Below are 26,413 nucleotides of genomic sequence, written 5' to 3' on the forward strand. Positions count from 1 at the left end.
CTGAACTCCATTTCCATTGGAATGTCAATAGAAGAGATTAGAAGCGTAGCTGGCAGCACGATATGACGTGACGAGAAACTTTGGTAGATGGCAATGCAGCATAGCTGACTTGATGAAGAGAAGAAAAAGATAAAAGAGGCAAATGCCCAGCACTTCCTCACCTGCTGCATCTTTGCGCTGTGAGCTATGTCGCAACTCAGCCGAAGAGTAGTGATGTTACAAACCGAATCAGCCTTATTTAGCGAAAGTGCAATATTGAAGAGACGTAAAAATCAGTAACGGTTGCCGCGCCCACGACCACCGCGTCCCCGACCCCGTCCAAAGCCAAAGCCGCCACGACGAGGGGCCCGGCCTCTGTTGCTACTGGGACGGGGCCCGCGAGCCATTCTAGCCTGGCGTTCTGCATCACTCATGTCGAATTTATTCTCGATACCTATCAGCTCGCAAAACTCAGCGGTCTGAGGATTGGTATATTCCATAGGCATTTCCTCGGTGGTGAGAGGTACGGCGGGGTCGTAGACAGGAGCAGTTTGAGTGAAGTTCTCCGGGACCGCAAGCTTTCCAGGCTTGACAACGTGTTCCTCAACCCACTTCTCTTGTTCGAGGATCTGGGGCCGGTACGCAACGTCGCCCTTATCCGCAGAGGTTTTGGCGTTGGGATCGCCGAGGTGGAGGTCATTGGCGAACGCACGTGTGATCGCTAGCCATTCCTTATCATACTGCAAGCGGTATGGGCGTTCAACCTTTGCTTCACCAGGGTCTGAAATGGGACTTATCTCCAAGAGCTGAAGAAATTCGCGGTTCGGCAAGCATTTGTCAAGAGCAAGGAAATTTGTGGTTGTGTTGGTGATTGCCTCTGGCAACGGACCATTGATCGGATAAGGATCAGCCTGTGGACGTGCGAAACTGGCGGGCAGCTGATTGCGGACATCCTGCGAGACATCGGCAGCTTTGGCTGGTTCCGCCTGGGCGTTGCTCGTGTCGCGTTCCAAGCGCTCTGCCGTAGACGTGTGCTTTGGAGAGCCGGTATTTCCTGAAACCGCCGTTTCAGGCTGTGCCTTATTAGAGGCGTCCTCGTCCGAATCACTATCCAGATCTAAGTCGATCTCGTCGGTATTTTTCACCATCTCAGGTTCATGCTGAAGCTTCTGCTTCTTGTTACTCTCCCGGTCAGGACTCGCTTCTCGTTCAACGCCTGTGATCTTTCGGTTAGCACCATCCAGGTCGGTTTCGATCCGTTTCCAGGTCAGGTTGTGCTTGATATCATAGGGATTGGGGCCCTGAGTCTCAGCTTTGCCGGATAAGAACAGATCATTCTCAGCCGCTTCCTTTCGGGCAGCAACGACGTGGAAATTATTCCATGCCGACAGTTTATTCTCCATGTTTGTAGTAGCTCCTTCGGCCGATGCGTCGCTTCTGGATGGCTCACCAGCAGACTGTCCACCCTCGGACTGCAACTGAGAATTTCTGGGGCTTATAGTGTGGTCATCTTGCTTACCAGCATTTGCAGTGGCAGCTACGGCCATATGCTCATTCAATGGGTTCTCTTCACCAAGAACCAGTGAAGTGAATACAGCGCCATCGAGCGCAAATGCATGTGAAGTGCCCGAACGCTGATTGGCATCGCTTCCAGCGGCGGCAGCCTGCCTCTTAGCCGCTGGATGCTCCGGGACAACATACTCAGCATGCTGAATTAAGGCCGCGAACTTGACGTGCAAATGAGCCGAGAACCAGAAGGCAGGACGCAGCCGATCAAGAACATGCTTAGCAGCATTACTGCCAAGTCGGCCATTCTGAGAGTCCTCGCGGAACCCGATTTTCGTATTAAAGAGAGTTTCGTAGTCTCCGCAGCGCTCAACCTTCTTAGGCCAATCGTGGGATAAACCCAGATCAATTTGTGTGCGAACTTGAAGCAATTTACGAACATCTAGTTCTCTGACGTGATAAATGCTCTGAACATCATCACTATTATATGGCAGCCGTTCGAAATGCGGCTTCCGATAGTCGTAACCTTTCCATATGCCAGACATACCGGCGATGCGAAGGGGCCCACACCGGATGACATTAGCCGCACCCAGGTAGTAGATATTAGGGGCGACCCAACCTCCATAATAGAGTTCGAATAGGTGATTGCTGGCTTCATGGTTACCACCAACAAAGATCGTCAGGTAGGGAGCGACACGCCGTCCACTGTAATATTCGTGGAAGTCTCCCAATTCTCTGTACTTCATTGGCACAGACATGCAGGCCAGATCATTGGCATTTCGCACGGCCTGGGTTGAGATTAGATTAGGAGAAACACGAAAGTTGTAGGGACAAGGAAAGATTTTACCTGAAAATCGCCACCAATGATCACCAGATCGACACCATCCCATCCTTTCAGGGAAGCGGCTTTATCAACTGACGCATAAATATCATGAAGACACCCATGACCCTAGAGAAGTTTTCGAGGTCAGCAAGATGAGAGGCATAGGATTTTAGAAACGAAAGGATGACTTACGCAACCTTCAAAGGCAACCCGAATCGACGAAGAGTCTGAAGTTGGCATCTCCATGATGCTGGAGACTGCCGAGCGAACTAAGCTTATGGGATTGATCTGGCGACGAAGTATGAGTTGCTAAAACGGCTTCAGACGCAGAAGATGAAAAGGACGATGAGAACGAAGTAGGAAACACTCTATGTAGGAACGAGAGTTACTTGGAGCAATATATGTGATTCTTAGAGAGAATGGAAAGATGCAAGAGTTGAAGAAGTGCGAAGAGAAGAATTGGGGGGAGAAGAGGAAGATGAAAAGTAGAGGCAGAGTAACACACCGGGAGGCGTGAGTTGATCGTGCGGCGGGAGTGTGTTTGGTTGCTTTGCTGCCGAACAGCCCTTTTTTTTCTTCTTTGCCTCAATTCATTTCTATGCCTCCCGCCAGGTTTTAAGCAGGTTTAACTGTCTTACATATTCACAACTGATCTAAATCTTGAAGATCCTATCACATAATCATGCCCCTTAGTGATCATGCGCCCAGGTTGGAGTTCCTCAAGGGCTCCGCCAGCGCTCTCAATGCTCTCAGTCCATCAACTGCGGCCTACCTAATGACAATTCACAACGGCATTCTCCGTGATGAATTCAAGCCATTGAACCAGCGGCTTCAGGAGACATCGTGCGGTGCATGTGGCAGCGTCAGAATCCCGCAGTGGACCAAAACCATCGTTATTCAGAAGAAGAAAGGCAAGCAGTCGAATGCAGGCAGAGCGGGCAAGGCAAGCTCTGATGGAGCTACAATCTTAAAATGTCTCCGTTGCCGGCGGCGTACCGTCAAGCCCGTTCGCAAAGATGCAGCTCGTCCTGCTCTACCACCGAAAGCTACTCCTACAGCAGCAGCAGCAACTACGCCTGATATTCAATCATCTGCAGCTACAACGCCTCAGAATGAATCGGCTACTGAATTGGCGGATCAAGGCCGGGTGAATAAAGCGGCCGACAATGCCAGCAGCAAAAAGCGGGCCAAGGCTCGCAAGCAAGGTGGGCTGCAGGCCTTGATGGCATCCAAGCAGCAATCCCGCAGTAATTCGTCCTCACTTGATCTCTTTGACTTCCTTCAGTAGTGAAAGCGATCAAAAACTTCCAACTTCCCTACTACTTTTGCATTCACTACCTCGGAGTGCCAAGACCGGAGTGTCGGCTGTTTCCTCCGAGATGGATTGGGCCTAGCGCGGGGTCACGCTATCGGAGCTTCCCAAAGAGCAGCTGTTGATCTGGAGCTTGGTCGATTGTCACCCTCTGCGTCCTCTGCATCTATTCCTTCTTCTCTGCTTGCCTTGCGCTTTGGTTGCATTCAACTTACGGCTACTTCTTACCCCTCTGACACAATGTCGTCCTACGATGACGAACACGATCCTCAGGCGGACGAACTCCGAGAAACCGCCCTAGTCACCCTGGAGACGCTGATTAGCTCTTGCAGTTCTCAGATGCAGCCATACATGTTTAATACCATCAACTCAGCCCTTCGATTTCTCAAATACGACCCTAATGTTGCAGAAGCCGAAGACGATGAAGAAATGGGCGGCACTCAGGATGATGGCTCCGAAGATGACGTAACGGAGGAGCCCGAATTGGACGACGACGACGAGTTCGAGGATTTCGAGGAAGAAGGAGGCTACAGTGATATTGATGATATGAGTTGGAAGGTCCGCCGATGTGCAGCAAAATTGCTCTATTCCGTCATCTCTGCCTACACCCGCGGCCGTGCTTCAGACGATGCGTCCTTGTTTCAGCAAATCTCCCCCGCTCTTATCGCCCGGTTCAATAAAGAAAGGGAAGAAAGTGTTAAGCTTGAAGTTGTGTCTACCATGACTGCCCTCGTTCGGAAAACAGGTGAAGGTGCTATGATAATCACGTCCAACGGATTCCTTGAAGCAGTCGGAGGTTCGAAGAATTCGAGGAAGAGGAGACGCCAGGACAGTGATGCTAGTATGATCGACTTCGAACCCAGCATTGGCACCTCCTCTGCTGTCAGCACCCCCGTTGTTGCGCCTTCCTCGCCCAAATCTGGTCCACAGGCGGAGCTGGCTCGCTCAGTGCCGATCATTGTGCAGAGTGTTGTCAAGATGTGGAAGCAGGCTTCCGTGCCTTTGAAGCAGGCTATCATCGTGCTGCTCAAGAGCCTTGCGCTCGTTCGCTACGGTGGTCTGGCAGATCATCTTCAACAGATCGAAGACCCCATAGCGGATGTCTTAAAGTCCTCTTCTCTCTCAGGCGGTTCATCTGCACCCGTCGGGTCTTCGGCGAGTGCAGGCACTCTCCAGACCGAAACCTTGGGCCTCATTGCCGCGATTGCCGAAACGCATACATCTGATGCTCTGTTGCCCTTCCTTATCGCTTTGATTCCCGGCATCATTGGGGCTGTTAATGACAGAAATTACAAGGTCAGCAGCGAAGCGTTGGGTGCCGTCGAACAAATCGTGAAGGCGCTTACGCCGCCGCGGGTCCCCAGCGCCTCTCAGGATCTTGCATCGCACCTAGAGAGACTGTATGATGTCGTTCATACCCGCATCACTGATACGAGTGCCGACCTTGAAGTTCGCCAGAGAGCTATTCACGTCTTCGGTGTGCTCTTGGCCCGGACAGCTGGGGAGAAAGGCTCTTCTTTCCTCTCGCTTGATCGACGCTCCACAGGTCTTTCTGTCTTGGTGGAGCGACTGAAGAACGAGACAACGCGGCTGGCAGCTGTCCGCGCCGTTGACGACGTGGCCGTTCTTTGCACTCGTGAAGTGGATGTCGCACCAACATGGGTCAGTGAAGTCACTGCAGAGCTTGGCGCACAGCTGCGCAAGTCAGACCGGGTTCTTCGAGGTGCCAGCTTGGAGGCTCTTCGCAGCCTAGCCATGAACCCCAACACCAGAACTCATTACGATGATAAGACCATGAAAGAGCTGGAAGATAGTCTCCTACCGCTCATCAGCGCAGAGGATTTCCATTTCCTCGCGCCGTCGCTTATCATTCTGGCGAAGCTGGTTCCAGGCAATGCCCAGCTTCTTGTGAACGAGAACCTGATCTCTGCGCTGTGTTCTGTCGTTCTCTCGTCGCTCGTTGGAACGGTACTAAAAGCCCTTCTCCTGTTGGTCAAGGTCATTGGAGAAGAGGGAGCTGGTGCAGCATTGATGAAGAAACTTCTTCAGGACGTCGGTATCAGCGGCGACACGTCCGTGGTCGGCAGAGCGATAGGAACTCTCTTGGTGCACGGTGGTCCTAAGCTGGGCGTCAAGATGGAGGATTTCATGACGGAGCTGGAGACTGCGCAGGATGCTCAACGCAAATGCCTTGCGCTCGCGATCTTGGGAGAGATCGGTCTACGAATGGGCTCTAGCTGTTCGCTGACCCCTGAACTCTTCATCACCCATTTTAGCTCTAAGTCCGACAAGGTCCGATTGGCTGCAGCCACGGCTTTGGGTAACGCAGCAGCTGGAAACGTCAAATCTTACTTGCCTATTATCCTTGGTGGTCTTGAGAAGGGAAATCCGCAGAGCTATCTGCTCCTGCATTCCGTGAGGGAACTGCTCCAGCACCCCGAGATTGTTCGGCCAGATGTAGCTCCCTCGGCTGTCAAGCTCTGGCAAGCACTTCTGGTCGTGTCAGAGGAGGAAGACAACCGAGCCGTTGGCGCAGAATGTGTAGGTCGGCTCGCTTTGATCGATCCGGTCGCCTACATTCCTCATTTCCAGGTGAGTACAAGGCGCCAGTGCTTTGTCAACAATCGCAACATGTGTAGCTAACACACTGTAGGATTATCTCTCCAGCAGTGACCCGAGTATCCGCAGTGTTGTCATCTCCGCATTCCGCTACACCCTTTCGGATCCCAGAGACACGTACAATGATGTGCTGAGGCCCGTGATCGTACCCCTGCTGGTCAACATGCTGAGCGACCGCGACCTTGGCAATCACCGTCTTGCTCTGACGACCTTGAACTCCGCCATCCACAACAAGATGGACATCCTCCTTCCTCACCTCAATGAACTCCTCCCGGCCGTCTTCGGCGACACCAAGGTGAAGCCGGAACTCATCCGCGAAGTCCAAATGGGACCTTTCAAGCACCGCGTCGATGACGGCCTCGAGCTACGCAAGGTTAGTGCTCCTAAGCCTTTCCCTCTACATACAAGAAGAGAAAAAAAAAAAAAAAAAAAACACTAACTCAACATCCAGAGCGCCTACGAAACCCTCTACGCCTCCCTCGACTCCGCATTCTCCCTCAGCCATATGGCCGAATTCTTCGACCGCATCATCTCCGGCATCGACGATGAACAAGACATCCGCACAATCTGCAATCTGATGACATCCAAGCTGATTCATCTCGCCCCAGAAGAGACCCAGCGCCATCTCGACGCGCTCTCAGAACGCTACAACGCCATTCTATCCTTTAAACCGAAGGAAAACGCCGTGAAGCAAGAGCTCGAGAAAGCACAGGAAGCATCACTGGGCGTGCTGAAGATCAGTCGCGAATTGAGCAAGGCGTTCCCGAATGCTGAGGTGGCGGGTGATCATCACAAGTGGAAGGCTTACATGGAGTTGATTCGGAAGACTTATGGTGCGCAGCTGAAGACTTTGGAGGCAGAGGCTTGAAAGTATCTTTCGTACTTCTAGCTCTCCGTGACGTAGTTGTCGTTTAGACAGTACACCTACCTAGCCTATATTTCACATGTGGACGAGGGGAGGAGCATGGGGTTGAAAAGCGAATGCATCCTGTCGTATGGTCTACCTTTGACGTGAATGAATGACGATTATGCCTGATTAAATACCTGGACTGCCGTTTTCATAGTAATGATCGCCCTTACTCAATGAATAGAGTTACTGTGTACTGTGGTAGACGAAAGGCCAATAGAGGAAGAGCATCAATGCATTAGGACGATAGAATGTAGCACTTGATATGGGGGAATAGTCCGCTTTGAAGTAGAATACAGCAGTGAGTTTCCAGAACTCCTGGTATGCAGCCAGCCCCTTTCACGTAGCCGTAACGCCAACCATTCGCTATGAAGATTCAAGAAGCAAAAAAAAGGAAAAGCAGAAAGCGAAACAGTAATCCAACCCAATGATATCAAAACTCCGTGCAGCTGCACCCCAGGATATCATGAATCATACGATGCTAAGTAAAACAGGGCATTTTATGCAGTGATGGCTTTCTTCTTGAGCACACCGAGCTTTTCAAGTTTTGCCCAGGCCCGGTCCATGTCAGAGCCTTCGTCCAGAGTGGGTCTCAACTCCAAGCCGTCCAAAAGGCGAATCGAACCTCCAGTTCCTGCATATAACATGAGCTCAAAGACCCGTCTGCGGAGTCGGGTTGCCTCATCCATATGGGATAAGTATCTTTGATCAGCCAAAGGGTCAGCGAGCGGAAGGGTGTAGGGGTCATCGATTTCGATCTCCTTGGCAGGATTTGGCATTTCGTCCTCGCCTAGAGTAGCTGGGTACGTGACGTCGCCATTGGGTCCGAACTCGGCCAGGGCAGAGGGAAGGTCCAAGGCGTCGTGCCGTCGTTGGCCAAGCTCCTCCTTCGCCTTCAGCTTCTTCACATTCGCTTTGCCGTTGCCAATAACTGCAGGGGGATAAAACCGAACGGTGAGGGGATTGCCCCGGATGTCGACCTTCTGTAAAGAGCAGGCCCTTCCCTTGCTTGTCCTCCCGATATGACTCAATACTTGACAGAGACGCCGCAGTCTTGTTATATTATTTCCGGCTGCTGCCAATCGAGCAAGACACTTTAGGCCTGATAGTTCGTTAAGACCTGTTAAGGAGTTGAAGTTGAGATTCAGGACCACCACGTTGGGAAAGCTCGAAGCAAAGTCCACAGGAAGCCCCTGAATGCTGCAGGAAGCTATGTCCAGCAGCTGCAAGCTCAGAAGGGGCGCGGAGGGCGAAAGGCTCTGCATAGACAGTCGGTTTGATGAGAGGAAAGCCTTCCGAAGATCTTTCACCAGACCCAAATCGATGTCGAAAGTGCCAGCATCAACATCTCCACTCATCTGTTCTCTAGCAGAGAGGACCTCCAAGCAATGGCACTTTTCAAGGCCAGAGACGCTGCGCAAGAAATTCTGGTCCACATAAAGCAGGTTTAAGGATGGGAAAGCCCCGATGTCGAGCGTGCGCAGGATGTTGTTGGAGAGCTTCAGCGATTGGAGACTAGGTAAAGAGGCTGTGACTTCAAGTTCGTTGAGCTGATTGAAGCGAAGATCAAGGGTAGACAGGGAGGGGAGTGAGTCAATGTTGCGGATGGACGAAAGCTGGTTATGGCTCAGATCTAGATCATGCAAGCGAGTCCTGTTCGAATAAGAAAGGCGACCGTTAGAGTATGGGTCAGTAGCTCGGGCGGGCTGTACTCACAATTCAGCTCGGCCAAAGTCGACGGCGGTCAAGGCATTATTTCTCAATTGCAAGCTCAATAGCCCGTCCAAATCAAATATTCCTTCAATGTTTGTGATGTTGTTATCGTTGGCTTTCAGCTCTCTGAGATGGATGAGGCCACTGAACGCGTCCAAGCTTTCGAGTTCGTTGCCGGATACATCCAGGTACTGCAAGTTGGTCAAGTGGCCCCAAGCAGTGAGGTTCGAGAGACAATTGTCCTGAATGGTCAGTGTCCTCAGGCTGGGAGGAACACCGCCTAGTTGACCGATATCGTTGCCGGTCACATCCAGATCTTCCAGTCGGGGGCAGAAATCACAAAGCTTATGAAGTGTGATCAGTCCTTTGTGCCGTAGGACCAGACGTCTGACATTTTCCCAGTACGGCTCGAATGGCTCGGCTTCGGTTATATGCCTCACCAAATCCTCAGTGGCCAAGGCGAATGTTCCGTGGACCTGGCGCAGCGATGTCGGGTGAGTGCGCTGAGCCACGTAGCTGACCTCAAGGTGAAGTGGTTGGTCAATCTGGTCAATTGTGAAATCGGGCAATGGGCTGAGATGGAAGCTATAGGTCGTGTCTGGTCCTAAGTTCTGGAAGCGAACCAGTGAATTATTGGCATTGCTCTTGTTCGGCGTAGATGCCAGAGATTCAGAGCCTCTCCGGACCAAACTCAAATCTCCTTTGCTATCAGGATCCGGGATCGCACCAGGATCCAGGGACTTTTGCTCTGGTAGCAGGGTATCCAATGGACGACCTGATTGGCCCGCCTCGACACAGGAAGGACCATGCTCAGGCTGCTGGACCTCTTGGTTTTGTCGAAGTTTGGTGGGGCTTTCATCTTCATCAAAAGCAATCTGCGAAACCAGTGGCGACGAGAAGCTGATGGTCACAACGCGAGCTTGTTGGCGGTGTTCCTGTTGGCGCCGGGGTAGCTTGGACAGACGGCCTTCGTGTAGCTGAATCTCATGCTCGACCTCGCTGGTTGATTTGCTCGTCCTGCGGGCCTCGGATCCCCACGAGGTGGCTCTGGTCTCCGAGTTGGAGAACCTAGATGTAAAGGGCGTTGCTTTCGACTGAATAGAGCTGTGATTGACCGAAGGGTCGCCTTCCTTCGTTTGGGGGCGCTGTTCTGACTGATTGGAAGCCTTTCGTGGGCTGGGCGAGTTCTGACGCCCGTACTCTTCGCCGCGAACCGAAGAACCTTTGGTTTTATCCGGAGAAAGAGAGCTCTGCATCCTCATCATCTCCTGGAGCTCATCCACGCTAAGGTCAGGAATATCCTTGAATGGGTCGTCCTCGCTCTCTTCGCCCTTCGGCTTGCCTGGAGACTGCTGAACCCTTTCCTTGACCCATTGGTTCCTATAACGGTCGTATGTCAGGCCATTTACCTGTTCCGGAATTAGGTGCGACACAATGTCAGACGACAGGACACCCTTTGCATGAGAGCTCTGTGAAGAAGAGCCTGTAGGTATGGAACGTGCACTGAGGCTTTTGCCAGAGAAGTGAGTGTTGATAGTTAACAGGTCAGGAAGATCATCGTCTTCTTCGCCATCTTCAGTCGGAGCCGACGATCTCCGTGCATGTTGTTCAGCGTCCAAGTTTTGGGTTTCAGCGTCGGCCAAATGGCTCTTCTCGTTCCCTTCAATTTCGTCCCATATCGAATTTGCCCCTTCAGAGCGAGTCTCATCTGGGTCTAGGTTCAATGACATGACGGATGTGTTGACGTCAAACTCTTGCTCGTCATCCTCTTGGAACTTCTTCAGATGACTTAGTATTCGAGGATTTGGCTCCTGGTGCTCCCTTAACTTCCGCATATCAACCCCCTCCCGACTCGGAGGGCGCGAGAATTCTTCGCGGGTGGACTCGTCTTCATAACTTCCGCTCTCGTCCTGGTCCTCGGCATCGGACTCCTCTACACTGGACAGCCCGCCAGCAGACCGGCCCTTAGAGCGGATTATATCCATTATTTTGGTTGCCTCATTCAGGAAATCCTGGGTAGTGATTGACCCTTTTCGAATTTCCGTGTTAACGCCATTCACTTTCACAATAGGTATCACGCTGTCCGGCGGGGAGAAGGGCTGGTTGTCGTGATCATCATGTCCAAGGCGATTGTGACTCCGGCCTGACGATGGTCTTTTCCTCGAGAGCGATTTCATTTGATTGGAAGTTGGGGTATTGGATCGGTATGCTGATTGAGACCGTAGGAAACGTTCATTGTCCTCATCTGTTACACCGTGCTGCATCAAACTCCTTTGTAACAGCGTGAGATTATCTGGAGCCTGACCTGTGGCTTTGCCAGATCCAGCATCGTCATGCATGAGACTGTGAGATTGGAGAATGGTTCGACGCCTCTTTGGGTGAGGGTCTTTAGCAGGGGAGTTCGGTCTTGATCCCGTTTCAGACTGGTGAAACTCTTCGACTGTCCATAGTCCTTGTTTTTCGGTGGCATTCGCACTTGAGGCCGATTCCAACGCGTCTGCTGACTTGTAATTCTTCGTCGATCTGTTTGACCCACCATCAAGGCTTTGCTGTCTATACGAACGACGGCCCAGATATCCCCGTTCGACAGAAAGCCTCCGTGAAGATGACCGCCGATTAGAGCCGAGGGCTTCATTATTGAGCAGCTTGGGCTCATATGGGCTGGTATCAGAGAAGTCGAAATGGTCCAGCTCCCCGTCACCAAACCGGTTGAGACGAGGGTTCGGCGTATTTCGTGATCTGGGCCGCTCGTGTCTCTTTGTGCTGGCGTCACCCAACGTGTCTTGTTGGGCGCTCATGAAGCTTCTCGACTCGCCCTTGCGCCGCGCTTCTTCCGAAGGGGACACTGGCTCATCATCTTCAGAAAAGCCTCCATAGGTCTCTTCGAATTGACTCATCCGTCGCAGTAGTCGGTTGTTGGTAAAAGTATCATGGTTCCCGAACAGCTTCAAAGGACTGCCGGAAGACGGCATGACGTCGGTTCTCCCGGTTCCGGGCCTCACAGCAACATGCGCAGATGATGGTCGAGGGAGCGTCGGGGGGTCGGTTACTGGATTAGTCTTCTGGTAAAAAGGTGGTGAGCTCCGGATTCTCTGGTTGGAAGGCATGAACGGCGACAGTCGTTCGGAGGGAAAGGGTGGCGGTGACAGATGCAGCTTCTGGAAGGAGCCTTCGTTCAGATAGTCCTCTCGTCGCAGGTGCGCAAAAGCTCCGCGACCTCGGAAATCCAGTGTGCCCATGGAGAGGTCCTTGGGCAGTGAGTGACTCGTGACATCCAGTAGGTCATCTTCCGGCAGCGGGTCGACGCGAGCCTCCGACGGTTGATTTAGCAGGAAGCTATCACTTGCCGGTGAGTCGGGTCGCTCATACGGCGGCAATTGTAGTCTTTCGAGCTTGTTTGTCACTTTCTTCAGCGCGGATCTTATCACTTCCGACGCAGCGTTTCCGTCCATTGTGTTCGGCTGTGAGAACGTGATAGGCGTGATGTCTTCATTTCGCATATCTTCCAAGCCACTTGCGGATCTCAATTGCGTGCCATTCCAGGAATCTTCATGCCCGTCACCCTGATTTATCGCCGATTTCGTAGGCCCTTTCCTCACATCCAGCATCCCATTATGCGATCCTCGGGGGCTTCCTGGGCTCGACCTGGGTTCTCCTTGATCTTGGCGTGACGACTTAGTCGGGGATCGGGGGCTTTTCGGAGAGGACTGGCCGGCACCCTCACCAAACTCATGTTGACCACCACCACCACCGGGAGGGATATTCGAGGTAGCATTGTCGCGTCGTTCCGAGGATGTAGAGAAGTTCCAGATGCTATCCGAGTGTTTCATTCTGGAAAGGGCTTCATCCTGAGTCTTCTCGGTTCCCGGGGTAGGTGGTTTGAACACACTCTCAAGGCCTATAGGGGCGAAAAGATCGCGCTGTTCACCAGAAGGGATATCTCCATGAACCAGTCTCCTGCGCCACTCGGGGGTCCCTTCGCTGCCCTTGGCCTTCTTTGGTTTGACTTGGACGGTGCTTTGCTGTACCGACTGACCGGAGGCATTCGAGACCGACCGCAGCGGCGATCTCGTGTCCATGGTGGACGATTGTTTACGCCTGGATGGCGGATTTGGTCGGGGGCTCTTTTTCGTCTTATCCGGAACCGGTGATCGCAACTTGGACGGAGTCTTGGGGGTACGAGGGGTTTTCGGCGTAGGCGGTTCCCTTCTTACGAAATGACAGGGCCGGGAGACCTTCTTTTTGTTATCACCAGGCGACGGCGACGGGCCGACCGAGCGACGCGCGGGAACAGGAATGCGACTAGGAGAGTTTTGTAAGCTGGACTGGCGGGAATGAGAGATGGACCGAGAGGGGACTGGGCTGGTTGGGGTTCCAGGCACAGGGACGGGCACCCAATCGTCGGAGAGGTTGTCCAGCCATGGTGGATTGTCGCTCATTTTCTGTTTCGGAGGGGAGGGGGGAGATTGGGTGGGTGGTGGTCACAGAGGCTGAAGCTCAAGTCGGCGCGCGTCGCGATTCACTGGACGCCAGGCGGGATGCAAGCACAGCGGAAATTAGCAGATGCAGGCGGACCATGGAGCTGAGGGATGGTGGAATGGCATCGGGAGTGGACTGCGGTGGGTTTGGATGAGGCGATGCGCAATGATTGATGTGGAGTAGAGTAAGCAAGGACCGAGTGGTGATTAATTTGGTTACAAGGGTATGTATAATAAATGGAAGAGAAGATGTAAGTAAGATTGGGGGAGGGGAGGAGGAGAGAAAAGAGGGAATCCATCTACAAAGTCGATAAATTGTTATTCTTGGGCGAGTGGAGATTCAGCGGCACGGGTTTAGTTCCATCGATCAAGTCTGGCTGGCGGGTGCTCGGGGCAACCCCCCAGTCAATCAATCAATCTACGCTTGAGTTAGTCTAGTTTGTTTCTATTCTTTATTTTGTTGACAAGTTTTTTAACTGCCCAACTCTAGTTCCATTATGTTTCTTGTTGTCTCCCTTCCCCACGGTTCCTTGGTTCCAGAGACTCAGAGAGGGACCCGGATTCATGGTTGATCCCCCCGTGTTCCACCGAGATCGTGCCTCTCCTTGAAACACCTGCTGCAGCATCTTGGATGGTAAATAAGAAAAAAAAGAAAAAGAAAAAACAACCTTGCGTCGGAGCAACACATTGGGGGATCCCACAATAATAATAACAATGATAATAATCACAACAATATTATGGGCCATCACCAAGAACGAGCCCAACCAGACCCGCAATCAACAACTCAAAATCCAAGCCCATCCCTTTTAAACCTGAAGTGGACAATTGCAGTCTGAGTTGGCACTGGATCCCCTCGCCAACCAATTGCAGTACTTCTGGTAGAGACCGACTCCATCCAGTTACGGAGTCCAGTCTAGTCCTGAGGAAGATAAGTCTGAGCCTTGTGGATAACTAGGAGGGGAGATAGATAGTACCCAATTGTCGCCCACTGTCGATCCCTTGGGATTCATTCGACGTTAATTTTCGCGACGCAAGGAGCACTGCTTCGTAGTTAGTACACAGTGGACCAGTCTCATCCGTCACGGTCTGGTCTGCCCGAGTCGTCGTGTTCTCAACGCCAAACCCTGCAAGGCACGAGCTTGGTGTTTCGGGCAAATTGGACTGATAACCTGTCGCTCGTGTTCGGTGCGATTATAAATCCTAGAGTTTGAAGTTTGGGTGAGTGTGCGATTATTCGAATGGGTACTTAATTTGCCAGTATCTAAGGGGAGGAGTAGTAGTGTGGTGCAGTAGTGGTAAACAACTGCGATCATGATATATTATCTTAGAGTTCAACTCGGCAATTCTGCACACCACAGAGGAGTACTAGTAGTACTACTACTCTCCCAGATAGTCGATCTAATGGCTTTCAGAGCCCGCAAATAAGTATAGGCCTTTCGTACACAAACTATATGCTCCTCGGTCAGTGCATCATACCACTACTGCGTAACTAGTGCTAGTAGTGGTTACTAACTACTATGTAATACTGGCACCTCTGGGGGACCACACCACTGCTTCGATTCAGTAACCGACTGTTCAATACTACCAGCACAAATTGTTCTCCATGTAGGCAGCCAAGCGCGAACATTAGTTAGAGGCATCCAATTTCCACATGCCATACTAAATATAAATATTACTATAGTAGTAGATGGAACATCCGGATTGTACTATGAAAGTGTCTCAAGCGGCTGAGTGCGGGAGTGATGCAGGGAAGGAGGAGTCGCAATACGAAGCTCATAGTTATCTCTCTCTACATGCGAATATAATTCAAATATCTTTATACTCCATATTATTCAGACACATATCTTGTGCCATTGGTGCAACTCCTGTGTGTGAGAGTGATCACAGCTGAGGAGTCCTCCCCGCCAGCCTGGGCTGCAACCTCTCGGGGGAAAATAAACATACCACTACTAAGAAGTAGACGCAAACGTTACATTAGCAACTCTTTGGTGATCTAGCTCGCGATCATGCCCCCTGGACGATAAAATACAGTAGCCTTCGCCAAAGACATAGGTGAACTTTTCACACGTATGACCCACGGTCATTATCACTCAAGCCTGGGGACGCTCGGGAGAAACGGTCCCCTTCACCTTGGCGGTTTCGGTTTCTCCCTCACCCTTTGCGCTCTTTCCAGGCTCGTTCACATACGGATTGGAAGTGTCCGTGTTAGAAAGACCCTCCTGCTTGCCCGAGATGGTAGCCGAAGAACCACTCTCCTTACGGCTGGCGGGCTAAGGTTGAAAATTAGTTAGTCGAGATTGCTCAGAACCCGTCACTGCCGAAGAGTGATTACTCACCTGATCTGCCTCTGAAGGAGGCTTTCCATCCGTTGAAGGCGTACTCTCCGCCGACGAGGAAGACGTATCTGTCTTCTGCTCTGCGTCCCGATCAGGCTGGGGACTAGCTTCGCCCGCAGGGGCCTTCTCTTCCTTCTCGACGTGACCAGCGCCGTGCGCTTCGTGGCCGTGGTGAGGGGTCTTCTTGGGTCCGGACTGAAGTAGGTAATACGCTGTTGGAACACCAAAACCAAGAGATGCGATGAGCCTAGTGGAATTGCGCCTTTAGTCCTGTGTCCTGAACTAGTGAGACTTGGTCCCAGAGAGAAGATAGCTACCATGGCAAATCGGAGGACTTGGGAGCGTCATGCGATTGAGCGTAACCCCTGCGAGCGAATTGCTGCGTGGGAGGTCGTCGAGCTGCGACGCCGACGCCGGCACCGACGGCCCTAGCAGATGCGCGGAGGATATGAGGGCGTGCGAGAACCATTGTAGGATGAGGTGTGGCTAGATGACAATATGGAAGACAGTATAGCTCAACAGACGCAGTATCAATTGGATGCGATTGACGGAAAGAAGAATGCAGCAGGAGAAGGAGAAGAAAGAAGAGAGAGTATGAGGGGGGAAGGAGGAGGCTGGATGGGGGATGGTATGACCTAATTGAAGGCAGTCCCGGGCTTTTGGCCTGAATTACCTCGTTACGTTGCAATTCCATTCCTGGCCAACTTTTCGGAGCGGGAGCTGCCGGAGTGGCTCTCCATCCCTGCTGTCACAGTCATTTTACCGGTTACTTACTGGCAGGTTTACCTGGCAACTCGCTGTGCTCACTATGAAGAGCAAAGTATCTCCCCATGTACTTTCACCTGTAATTACCGCGGATGATGTAATGGGCCACCGTGCGGGGAAGAACACTCCCAATTAGTTCCGTCTCACATGGACCGCGTGCTCAACATCTGAAGCTTGGAGCCATTTCTTTCCTAGAGCATTGTAGACAAGAAACATGGCATAGTGGAACCCTTTCACATTCTTCTCGATTGGTCCCAACCAATGCACATTCTTTAGGTCACCGCGTGGTTGTGAATCGACCTCGACCGAGCACGAAACATGCACTACTAGTCTGCAGGGTCCGCCGTAGAAGCTTGCTTATGCCTGAGGCCGCAACAGCAGCTCCGATAACAAACACCACTTTAAGTCTATCTCCTCCCCATCCATTATCCCACTTGTTGCTTCGCTAGTTCCCAGTCCCAACTTCATCCCTGGCTTGATTGCACGACAACTCATCCAGGCTGCTTGAAACCCTCTCTCTAATTAAATCCTTCCACTCTCGATTCTCAGGCGTCATCTCGTACTCGACCTCTTCCACTATCCTGACGCTGAAACTCACTGCGGGGCTTCAACATGGCGGACCGGCAGTCGGTGCAGCACAGCCTTAACAGTCTGCTCTCTAAGCTGGGCGACCCTGACCCGGACATGAGATACATGTCTCTAAATGATTTACTGGGCATCCTAAATAATCCGAATTCTACCTATCTTGCTCACGACCAAGCCTCTTCGTCACGACTGGCCGAGGGCTTATTGAAGGCCTTGGATGACCAACACGGCGATGTCCAGAACCAAGCCCTGAAATGGTCTGCCAATAACCCTCTTAAGAAATATTTACTTGGGCTAACTCGACGTATATTGTCTAGTCTTGGTCCTCTTGTCATTCGACTGCCCTTTGAAAGCCTCGCATCTCTCCTCGAAAAGCTCACAAACCTGACGGCATCGCAAACCATTGACACATCTGTTCCAAATACTGCTCTGAGGTACATTGTGACAGCTCTTCCTCGCCCCCAGGCTGGTCAGCCCCCAAGTCAGGAGGCAACAATGGCTTATTCGGCCGTCTCCCGCGTCCTCATCCCCCGCTTGACTGGCCCGACCCCATCCCCTACTAGTCGGAGAGGCTCTATCGTCAAGGGCATGCTGGAAAAGGATCCATCAAAGGGCTTTAGCAGTGATGCTATTGATGTTCTGATTCAAGTTGTCACTTGCTTTGGTCCTCTGCTGAAAGAATCCGAATTAACTGCCTTACAAAACTCTGTCCTGTCTATCATTGACAACGACACGGCTGGTACCGTGGTCACGAAAAGAGCTCTGACGGCTATATCTGCCCTCGTGCTTCATTTCTCCGATGCTCAACTTAGTGCCTTCGTCCAAGGGCTGGTGCAGAGATTCAACTCCCCACAACTTAGCACTGTCCATCGGCGTCACCTCATTGCCACCATCGGTGGTGTAGCGAAAAGTGCCCCGGCCAAGTTTGGTCCTCATCTTCCCACACTAGCCCCTTACGTCTTTGCCGCTGTCGGTGAGGATAACCTAGCACAAGTAAGTCGGCATCAACCCTATCTCAATTCGTTGTAACTTTGCTCATGTTCGACTTCACAGTAGTCGAACCGGATCCCAAAATCGCTTTCTGTAGGCTCGATGGCGTGAGGGACAGAGTCTTTCAAAGAATTATCCCCAGAACGGCGGCTTCCCATGTAACTAGGCCTCACCTTATAGGCATGATGAGCCTTCCAGTTCTCTGGGTGCCATGACCATACCCTTAATGAAATGAAAGAGCAATGCAATGCTGCATCACCCTAATGCCCATCAATGGAGTCCCACACGACTTCCTACTCTTGCGAATAGTAGACAAAAGCTTACCGGCCAGTCAACCAATGATTCGAAAGATAGGTTAGCATTCCCTCTTGATCATGGCCTGTTCTTCAGCCTGACCGTCATTGCAACATGTTTTCAACTGCCCCTTGTGGATAAGCTCCTTCCGTCCCGATGTCTCAACTCGTCACCGGCAGCTTCTTGCCTTGTATCCAGGGTCGTGACTTCCAGTTACATCGGATAGGGGCCCGGTTGTCTAAGCAGCCCTGCCTAATTCGCAACCATATTTCTTCTCTTCTCCCACAGCACATCCCATCATCCGTACAAGTCGCTATTCACTGTCTCCATTACTCTACAGTTTACTCTGGAATACATATTATCACAGTATACTATCTCAAGATGCACATGCTTCGCTTGGTTGTCTCTGGGCTTGGCCTTGTAGCATGCACGACTGCGCGCAACATCTTCAGCTTACAGCCTGACCGTCAAGGAACTCATCTTCTGCCCCTTACCCACGGAAATGCTCCTGATCAGAAGCTTGTCGAGCGTGGTTCTAGTCCTCGCTGTGGCCCTGATCATGGCAAGTGCCCTGAGGGTAAATGCTGCTCAACTGCTGGTGTGTTCTACCTCCTTCCTTGGTAGATCAGTTAGTCCGTACTGATGGCTACAGGTTATTGCGGGGATACCAAGAACCACTGCAGCTCTCCTGATTGTCAGATCAACTTTGGTCATTGCGACGCTCACACAACTCCAGGGGGCCCTCCTACAGACAAGATTCCTCGGCCTCATATAGGCAACGTTCCCTATGGCCCGAAATTTATTCGTTCCTGTACCACTCCAGGAACCATCGCCCTGACCTTCGACGATGGTCCCAAAGAATACACTCAGGACCTTCTTGACCTACTTGACAAGTATGAAGCAAAAGTAACATTCTTCGTTACGGGCAACAACAATGCCAAGGGCGAGATCGACAGCCCTGAGATGCCCTGGGCATCCCTGATTCAACGCATGTATCACAGTGGCCACCAAGTTGCAAGCCATACTTGGTCGCACCAAGACCTTAGTAAAGTCACGCAAGATCAGCGCCGAGTTCAGCTGCTGTGGAACGAAGTTGCCCTACGCAATATCTTGGGGACCATACCAACTTACATGCGCCCTCCGTATTCCAGCTGCACCGCGGAGTCCGGTTGTCTGGAAGATCTTGGCTCGCTTGGGTATCACGTCATTCTGTACGACATCGACACTGAAGATTATAGTCATGATAGCCCGGTCCTGATCCAAGAATCCAAGGACATTTTCGATCGCAACTTGGCCTCTCGGACAGATTTTGATAGGCCCTGGCTTGTTATCGCCCACGACGTTCATGAACAAACGGTCCACAACCTCACCGAGTACATGTTGAAACAACTTATTGTGGAGGGTTACCGCGCTGTGACGGTTGGCGAGTGCCTGGGTGATCCTCCCGAGTTCTGGTACCGTAAGGATGAGGCCTTCGACGATCGACAAACGCGAAAGTCTAAGTCCAAGAATGGTGTTGCCAAAACTGTATCAGTTGACGGCATGTGTGGCGGCAATGTCACCTGTCTTGGGTCGCGCTTCGGCCCTTGCTGCAGTGGCACTGGCTTCTGTGGGAGCTTGTCTACATTTTGCGGCTCCGGATGCCGACCTGAGAATGGCAACTGTGGCGACAATGCTGGTACCGTCAAAGGCGGTGGTGCCCCAAATGCTGGTTCTGGTAAACCAACGAAGCCGGCAAAGTCAGAAGGGAAGTCGTTGCAGTTAAGCTCATCGGTGGCAATCGTGATATTGTTATTCCTCGTTGTGTTGATGGATTAGGCCGATGCGCTTGGTTTGAAAGTCTGATCCATCTTGATATGGAACATACAATGGCTTAGCTGTGTATAATCGAGGCTGTATCTACTACAGTCGATAACGGGATGCTAAAAGGCACATCGTCTTACTCAGTAAGATGTCACTCAGAGAAAACTGTTGGCTCTGTACTTTCACTAGACTAGTCTTACGAATTTGATGCAGGCTTTGGCACGGCACATGGTCGTTCATAGACTTGACCACAACATAGGTATCTCATAGCATGACATGAAAAGCAGAGAACAGAAAAAAGGTAAAATGCATCAATCAATAAATGTACCCACAACGCCAGGTGGTATACCGCCGTCCGGCCCCCGTCCATAGCTCAGCTGCGTTAACAATCGCGCCAGTTCCCATAACCATCTACAATGCAAGCACAACTCATCTGTTTAGAGAAGACAGATAAACAATTTCAATAGTTTTGAACTCCTCGATCGCGACCCCCTTACCTTCACCCGCATAGCACTTCACATCACATGCACATGCACGTCACCGCCTCACAATCTTCAACAATGGCGCGATTCTCGCTCGCCGACTCAATCCTACCCGGTAGGGTACTTTAGTCGTCGATGATATCGGACTGTGCTTCGTTGGCCCTTTACTTGGTTTTAGGGGTGTTGAGGGTGTTGCTTTCTGTTGTTCTTGTTGGGCCTCGCTCTCGTTGTCTTTTTCGTTCTCATTCTCCTGTCCTTGTGGCGGTTGATGTTGGTCTGGTTCTTGCTGTGGGTTTGCATTATCATGGATTGGTGGATGGGAGTCTGGTGCCGGATTGTTTTCTTTATCTGACGATGATGACGATTGCTGAGCATCTATGGGTAGTGCAGGTGGATTGGCGGGTGGTTGTTCTTCGACTGGGTTCTTTCGTTTACGGCCGCGCTTTCTGGGCGCCAGTGCTGGTGCGGGATCTGGATTAGGATCGGGAACTTGGTTTTGGTTTGTAGAAGCGGTATCATCCTGTACAGGAGGATCGGCGGTGGTGTAGTTCTTCTTGTTGTCGGTTATGTTTTCTGCCTCGGGTTGGGGAGCAACGGTGGTAGAGATTGGTCGTTCATCTATCCAGATTACGTCGTCTTCAACGTCTGACTCGTATGTTTTCGTTAGCGTTATAGATGTGGTTTTGCCGCGTTTGAGTTTCTTCTTTTTGGGCTCTTTGGCTTGTTTCTTTGGTGGAGGCGGGTCGATGGTGGTTGCGGTTTGGTGTTCTGTAGTTGCGAGGGGGTCGGTTGAGGTGGTAGTGGTGGTGTCTAGTGGTATAGGGAATGCGCTGGTATCGTTTGAGGTTAAGTCTGTCTGGTTGTCTGCTTCGTTGCGCGGTGGCTTGGGGTTCTTGGGAGGTCTGCCTGGCTTGCGCTTTTCGGGTTTATTATTGGTAGTGGTATTCTGGGCGCCGGCAGTGGTGGTGGTTGTCGCATCTAGGGTTATCGTAGTATAGTGATGTTGGGCTAGCTCGTCGTCTTCGTCGTGCTCGGGAATACTTTGTTTCTTCTTTCGGCCTCGTTGTTTCTTCTCCGCGACGGGTATTTCGATGGTTACTGGCCCGTTGAGCTCATCAACGCTTTGGTGGGATTGCCGCACTGCGTTGTCGCTTTTCGATCGGCTGGCTTTGGGGGATACCACGGAGGAGAATGGCTCCGTGTCGTGTGGGGAGAAGGGAACGGGTGGGACGGAGTCGGATCGTCGAGGGGATTTGTATGCGAACTCGACGGTGTCGGTTGGATGGGTAGGGGTATTATTCTCTGGATCGAAGCTGCCTGATGGGCGGAGAGACGATTCGAACATGTTGTAGGAGGCGCCTGTCGTAACAGAGTAGTTGAAGCTCGTATGATCATTGGGCTGTGCGATTAGCTGATGGCTATATAGATTCGCCGCGTCTGAAATGGAATGCTGTCCGGTTCCGTAGGGCAGAGTGTCGGATATGTCAGGCTGTGCTTCAGTATATAGGGGTGGCTGTTCCGAGTAGCCATGGGGATGCCCATTGGAAACTAAGGCGATATCGTCATGCGCGGGGAACTCTGCAGCAATTTGCTCCTCAACAGCTGCCGATTCCGTCTGTGCGGCCTCCATATCATGATACCCAGCGCGTCCTGCATATTGTGCTTCATCATCGTCGAATAGTCGTTGCTGCGCAATCCCAATCTCCGTCATCATTGACCCTATGGAGGTATGCTTGTCAGTGGGTGTACCATGATAGACTTGGCGTATCCCTCACCAATTGATCCGCCCCCCGCATCAGTCGGTATCCATCGAGCTTCTCTTCGCTGCTGGGAGGATGAAACCCCATAGTTCGCGGATTCTTGCGATTGTAGGAATTGATCGAAATTGACATTCATGTGCGAGTCATGACCGGTCTGGTGGACTTGATAATATCCTGAATCCGCCCGTACGTCGAGCTTTGTGTTATCGACTCTGGGTCGGGGAGAGGCGGGCCCCGCCAAAGGATCATCTTCATCGTCGGAGTCCTGAATCACACGGTTGGAGGACATTGGTAGGGTCTAGCTATACGCTTGGAAGATATAATGGAAGGAACATGCGATCTGGTATCATTCAATGCTATGGTTTCTGGCTAATGGTCGGTCACTCGCGTCCCGCAAATCCGGGGAGCGAAGCGGAGCGACGCGAAAGCACGTGCTGATAAGCATTTGGTGCCTGAGGTATGCGTTCTCTCATAGGTATTGCGAATAAGCAAATGTAATCAGAAACCAGGTGTAAAGGGGGCAAAAATCGAGCACAATGCATCTACATAAAAGGTATCTTCCAGTTCGTTACATGCCTCATCATTCCATAGTACTTTGCGGTCGCATTACACCCCGACCGAAGAACTCGCTGACCACCCCAAATCGGTCCTTAGAGCGTTGCAGTTCACCCTTGAACAGATCATGTTGTTCTGCAGACTCGACTTGTCTCTTCCGGATGGCTTTGATAGTGGAATTCTGTGGTGCGCAGGCAGGACACTCGGCGTCTTCGTCCACTCGGTTGAGACACCGCTGGTGGAAGGAATGCTTGCAAAGGAAGTGCACCGTGGGAAGGTCCAGAGCACCGCCACAGGACATGCATCGACGGGCCTGGAAGACAACCGGCTTGCTACCGAGCTGTTCAAGCTCCTTTCTCTTGTTCTCCGTTTCGGTGCTATAGCTAGATATCAAGCGGCGGTTCTGCATTCATCGTTAGCTCGAGGAAGTCAACGAATGGGGAGGCAACCAACAGTAGAGATCTCCTTCCGTTCCCGCTCAATGTTGTCACTGAGGTACTTCTTCAAGCGGCCCATTGTGACAACTGCATTATTGCTCAAGGTTTGGATAACTTGGAGCGGTGTCATGAGCCCTCCCTCGTCAATCTTCTTGAGCACGGCGTCTAATTCATCGCCAGCTTCTTCCAGAATCTGCGGGCTCGAGGCGAAGTATGTAAGTGCATCCACATATAGTTGAGGCTTCTCCGGGCCATATCTCTTCAACGCCTTGATGGCGCCCTGAGTATCCTTCGCGGAGGTGAACGACCTGAAGATGTCTGACAAGAGGCCTTCTTGCTCCCGCACGAGCGTGGAGCCCTCACGGAAGCCAGAAAGATCAGAAAGCAAAAGCACACTGGACGTGGAGATTGGAATCTAAATGGAGATTAGCAAGGTTCGGCAGAAACAGGAAGCCGGGTTTCTTACATCCTTGCCTTCAATGAGCTTCTTTGCTTTGTCCTCCCATTCAACCTTCTGCGCGGCATCTTTCTGCCGACTCGCAGTGTCCAGGTACATCTCAAACAGAGTCGTGTAAAGATCTATCTTATCATCCTCTTTCAGATTATCCTGTAGGATAAGAGCTTCCAGAAAGGAGATAAACTCGTCCGGATGGCCCACGAACACCGAGAACGCCGTTCTTGGTTTGGGTATTTGATATTCCACCAACTCTTCGGTAGCCTTGTCTTCGACTGGCGGTGCTTCCACCTCCGGTTTTGAGCCCGCGCTAGCGTTCATCAAGGGAAGGGGGAGGAACGCAGCTAAGCTCTGCAGTGTACTGGTCGGCTGTGCTTGAGGTTCCATGGAGGGTGTTTCCACTTCAGTCCTCGGAGTGTATTGGCCCTTGTAGTACTTGATAAAAAGCTCCGTGGTTTTCTCTGGGCAGTTGGACAGCAACACTCGGGCATATTTCATGAGATTGTGATATGCCTGGAATTGTCAGCGACCTAATGTACGATCCGATCGACGAGAATGCACGAACCAATTCCGGGTCTAACCTCCAGATGTACTCGACAGCTTCGGCATACTTCTTGGAATCCTCGATCAGGATATCAACCACCATATCATTCTCGCCATATTTCGTAGCCAAATACGCTGCTTGCTCATAGTAGCCACCTTGCCTACACATAGCGATTGCAGTTTCCAGGTCAAACTTTAGCTCACCGGGAGCTTTTATGAACGCATCAAGTTTGCCAGTGTCCTTCAGCTTTGCGTAACAGTTCAGGAGCAGGGTGGTATGATCGACTGTAGCTCGGTCATGATCATGAAGCTCTTCAAGGTACTCGATGAGGTTATGTATCCGTTGTGTATCCAGGTACTATGCGATCATTAGCAAGAAGCTCCTCTACTAATGGTGAGGAAAATCCAACCTTCCGAATAACTTGAGAAGGCTCAGTGTTATCAATCGCTCGAAGATATTGTTGCATTGCCGTGTCAAAGTCGCCTCTCTGATACAGAAAATCGCCATATTTCCGGTAGATGGCGTTCTGCTGAAGTGTATCAACGCCTGTTTTCTGTGCCAAGTTGATCGCTAGAATATATAAGTTGCGCTGGTACAGAATTTCGAGCTTCTGCTGGAGGCTTTTCTCGCGATACCGATAGAGCTGATCCGTGTAAGCCACAGCTATAAGCCGAGTGATAGAAACGTACCTTTCCGTCCGTAGTGAGAAGAAACAAATCCCCCCATTCAACGAAGATGTTCTTCACAGAAGAAACAAGAGACTCGGAGTGAGCGATGAACTTCAAATCAGTATCGAGCAGGGTGAATGTGGTTGTCTTGAATATGTCGTCTGCCTGGCCGACGCCAATGTTTCGCAGAGTATCAGGCTTGGTCGTCGTATCTCTAGGAGGGCAAACGAGAGCCACATAGTCCTTAAAGGTAGTGATGGAGTCTTTACGACTCTCAAACGCATAACTCGGGCCTCGGCCGTGTGGTCCGTACGTATATATCGCATCCTCCCGCGCAACAAGAACATCGCCCGTATCTCTATCCAGACTTAGACAGCCAACAGCACATCCCATATCATCGAGCACGCGGGCCGGTTGTCCCTGTCCCCTTCCTGAGATAACCAGGGCCAGGATGCGATTCGTAGTTGAAATATACAAGGTCGATACTGGGCCGCTCTGCACCTCGAGTCCCGTTATCGGCTCCTCCGATTCAAACACAATCCGCTGCCGGGCGCCGCGATCATGGATCAGGTCACCACGGATAATCGTAACGGATCCGTTCGCGAAACCAACTGCCACCTGCGACAAATCATCGAGCGCTGCGAAAGCAGATACCTGCCCCGCATTCATTTAGTATCAAGCCGACAGATAGAGTCACGCAATCCGGGTTATTGTACGTACGGGAAACATCCGCCTGGCGTTCTGGACATGAGTGGTCGACAGGCATCGAGGGGCACCGGTCTTCTTTTCGGGCTTGTCGAGGGCCCAAACCTTCAGAGCTGCCTCATTGGGAAGATCCTCCACTATTGTTACCAGTAACGATGTTCCTTCCATCTGCTTTATGTGTGCGATCGAGCCAGTCTCCGATGCCCTGAACGACCGGACAAGCTTGAAGTTCGTCGAGATGATATGGACCAAGCCATCGCTGGAGCCGAGGAAGATGTTGGCAGAGCCGGTAGAGAGGGAGATAATGTCAGACTAATGTCAATCCGAGGTTAGGTGTGAGCGCGATGGACTCGTTTAGCGGAGAGGTCAAGGGAGGGGGTACATTGAAGATCGAGGAGCTCTCCTCCGGCAGCTTGACTGCGGAGACGTCGAAGAAGTTGAACGCTTTCCACTGATCCCAGGTGAGTCGGGTTAGTTGTGATCGTGTCGCAATTGGTATAGAATGTTTGTCCTTACTGATGTCAGCGCCATCTGGACGTGGCCCACCCGTGGACCAACGACAATGATAGCAAGGATGCGATGAGAAGCAAGCTGCGGTGACAGTTCGGCGGATGCTGACAGTGGATGGAACTCCGCCGCACTAGCGCCGCCTTAGTGTCCCTGGGCTACCCGACGTCATCAGATATTGCGACTTCAAG

At 51.6% G+C, this 26,413-nt stretch overlaps 9 protein-coding genes across 9 annotated transcripts; 3 read left to right on the forward strand and 6 right to left on the reverse strand.

Annotated features, from left to right (window-relative positions):
- Nucleotides 1–272: 272 nt before the first annotated feature.
- Nucleotides 273–2,554, reverse strand: ASPBRDRAFT_114268 (RNA lariat debranching enzyme; the record flags this gene model as incomplete). Its single annotated transcript, XM_067616807.1, has 3 exons — nucleotides 273–2,273; nucleotides 2,333–2,434; nucleotides 2,501–2,554. 3 exons carry the CDS (start codon nucleotides 2,552–2,554, stop codon nucleotides 273–275), a joined length of 2,157 nt encoding a protein of 718 aa, XP_067484761.1.
- Nucleotides 2,555–2,828: 274 nt separating this feature from the next.
- Nucleotides 2,829–3,852, forward strand: ASPBRDRAFT_239506 (ribonuclease P Rpr2/Rpp21/SNM1 subunit). Its single transcript, XM_067622030.1, has one exon. It carries the CDS (start codon nucleotides 2,991–2,993, stop codon nucleotides 3,594–3,596), a length of 606 nt encoding a protein of 201 aa, XP_067484762.1. The 5' UTR covers nucleotides 2,829–2,990; the 3' UTR covers nucleotides 3,597–3,852.
- An 8-nt stretch (nucleotides 3,853–3,860) lies between these two features.
- Nucleotides 3,861–7,107, forward strand: ASPBRDRAFT_111874 (TIP120 domain-containing protein; the record flags this gene model as incomplete). Its single annotated transcript, XM_067616601.1, has 3 exons — nucleotides 3,861–6,212; nucleotides 6,274–6,612; nucleotides 6,691–7,107. 3 exons carry the CDS (start codon nucleotides 3,861–3,863, stop codon nucleotides 7,105–7,107), a joined length of 3,108 nt encoding a protein of 1,035 aa, XP_067484763.1.
- Nucleotides 7,108–7,646: 539 nt separating this feature from the next.
- On the reverse strand, nucleotides 7,647–13,298 carry ASPBRDRAFT_115115 (uncharacterized protein; the record flags this gene model as incomplete). The annotated part of the gene is made up of 2 exons (XM_067616873.1): nucleotides 7,647–8,799; nucleotides 8,863–13,298. 2 exons carry the CDS (start codon nucleotides 13,296–13,298, stop codon nucleotides 7,647–7,649), a joined length of 5,589 nt encoding a protein of 1,862 aa, XP_067484764.1.
- Nucleotides 13,299–13,741: 443 nt separating this feature from the next.
- On the reverse strand, nucleotides 13,742–14,222 carry ASPBRDRAFT_239533 (uncharacterized protein). The gene has a single exon (XM_067622031.1). The coding sequence runs from the start codon at nucleotides 14,081–14,083 to the stop codon at nucleotides 13,790–13,792; it is 294 nt and encodes a 97-aa protein (XP_067484765.1). The 5' UTR covers nucleotides 14,084–14,222; the 3' UTR covers nucleotides 13,742–13,789.
- An 811-nt stretch (nucleotides 14,223–15,033) lies between these two features.
- On the reverse strand, nucleotides 15,034–16,142 carry ASPBRDRAFT_141331 (uncharacterized protein; the record flags this gene model as incomplete). Its single annotated transcript, XM_067619178.1, has 3 exons — nucleotides 15,034–15,607; nucleotides 15,674–15,920; nucleotides 15,991–16,142. The coding sequence occupies 3 exons, from the start codon at nucleotides 16,140–16,142 to the stop codon at nucleotides 15,428–15,430; spliced, it is 579 nt and encodes a 192-aa protein (XP_067484766.1). The 3' UTR covers nucleotides 15,034–15,427.
- Nucleotides 16,143–16,644: 502 nt separating this feature from the next.
- Nucleotides 16,645–20,184, forward strand: ASPBRDRAFT_70899 (uncharacterized protein; the record flags this gene model as incomplete). The annotated part of the gene is made up of 5 exons (XM_067629099.1): nucleotides 16,645–17,280; nucleotides 17,341–18,016; nucleotides 18,596–18,907; nucleotides 18,980–19,985; nucleotides 20,039–20,184. Exons 1-5 carry the CDS (start codon nucleotides 17,051–17,053, stop codon nucleotides 20,182–20,184), a joined length of 2,370 nt encoding a protein of 789 aa, XP_067484767.1. The 5' UTR covers nucleotides 16,645–17,050.
- Nucleotides 20,185–20,647: 463 nt separating this feature from the next.
- Nucleotides 20,648–22,641, reverse strand: ASPBRDRAFT_190824 (uncharacterized protein; the record flags this gene model as incomplete). Its single annotated transcript, XM_067620295.1, has 2 exons — nucleotides 20,648–22,311; nucleotides 22,368–22,641. 2 exons carry the CDS (start codon nucleotides 22,639–22,641, stop codon nucleotides 20,648–20,650), a joined length of 1,938 nt encoding a protein of 645 aa, XP_067484768.1.
- Nucleotides 22,642–22,694: 53 nt separating this feature from the next.
- On the reverse strand, nucleotides 22,695–26,266 carry ASPBRDRAFT_36725 (tethering complex subunit PEP5). Its single transcript, XM_067623571.1, has 9 exons — nucleotides 26,232–26,266; nucleotides 26,098–26,166; nucleotides 25,731–26,027; nucleotides 25,032–25,664; nucleotides 24,752–24,985; nucleotides 24,364–24,699; nucleotides 23,811–24,311; nucleotides 23,361–23,759; nucleotides 22,695–23,310 (listed from the first exon to the last, which is right to left on the reverse strand). Exons 1-9 carry the CDS (start codon nucleotides 26,244–26,246, stop codon nucleotides 22,933–22,935), a joined length of 2,862 nt encoding a protein of 953 aa, XP_067484769.1. The 5' UTR covers nucleotides 26,247–26,266; the 3' UTR covers nucleotides 22,695–22,932.
- Nucleotides 26,267–26,413: the final 147 nt, after the last annotated feature.

Source organism: Aspergillus brasiliensis, assembly GCF_001889945.1.
Source record: "Aspergillus brasiliensis CBS 101740 unplaced genomic scaffold ASPBRscaffold_1, whole genome shotgun sequence".
NCBI lineage: Eukaryota > Fungi > Ascomycota > Eurotiomycetes > Eurotiales > Aspergillaceae > Aspergillus > Aspergillus brasiliensis.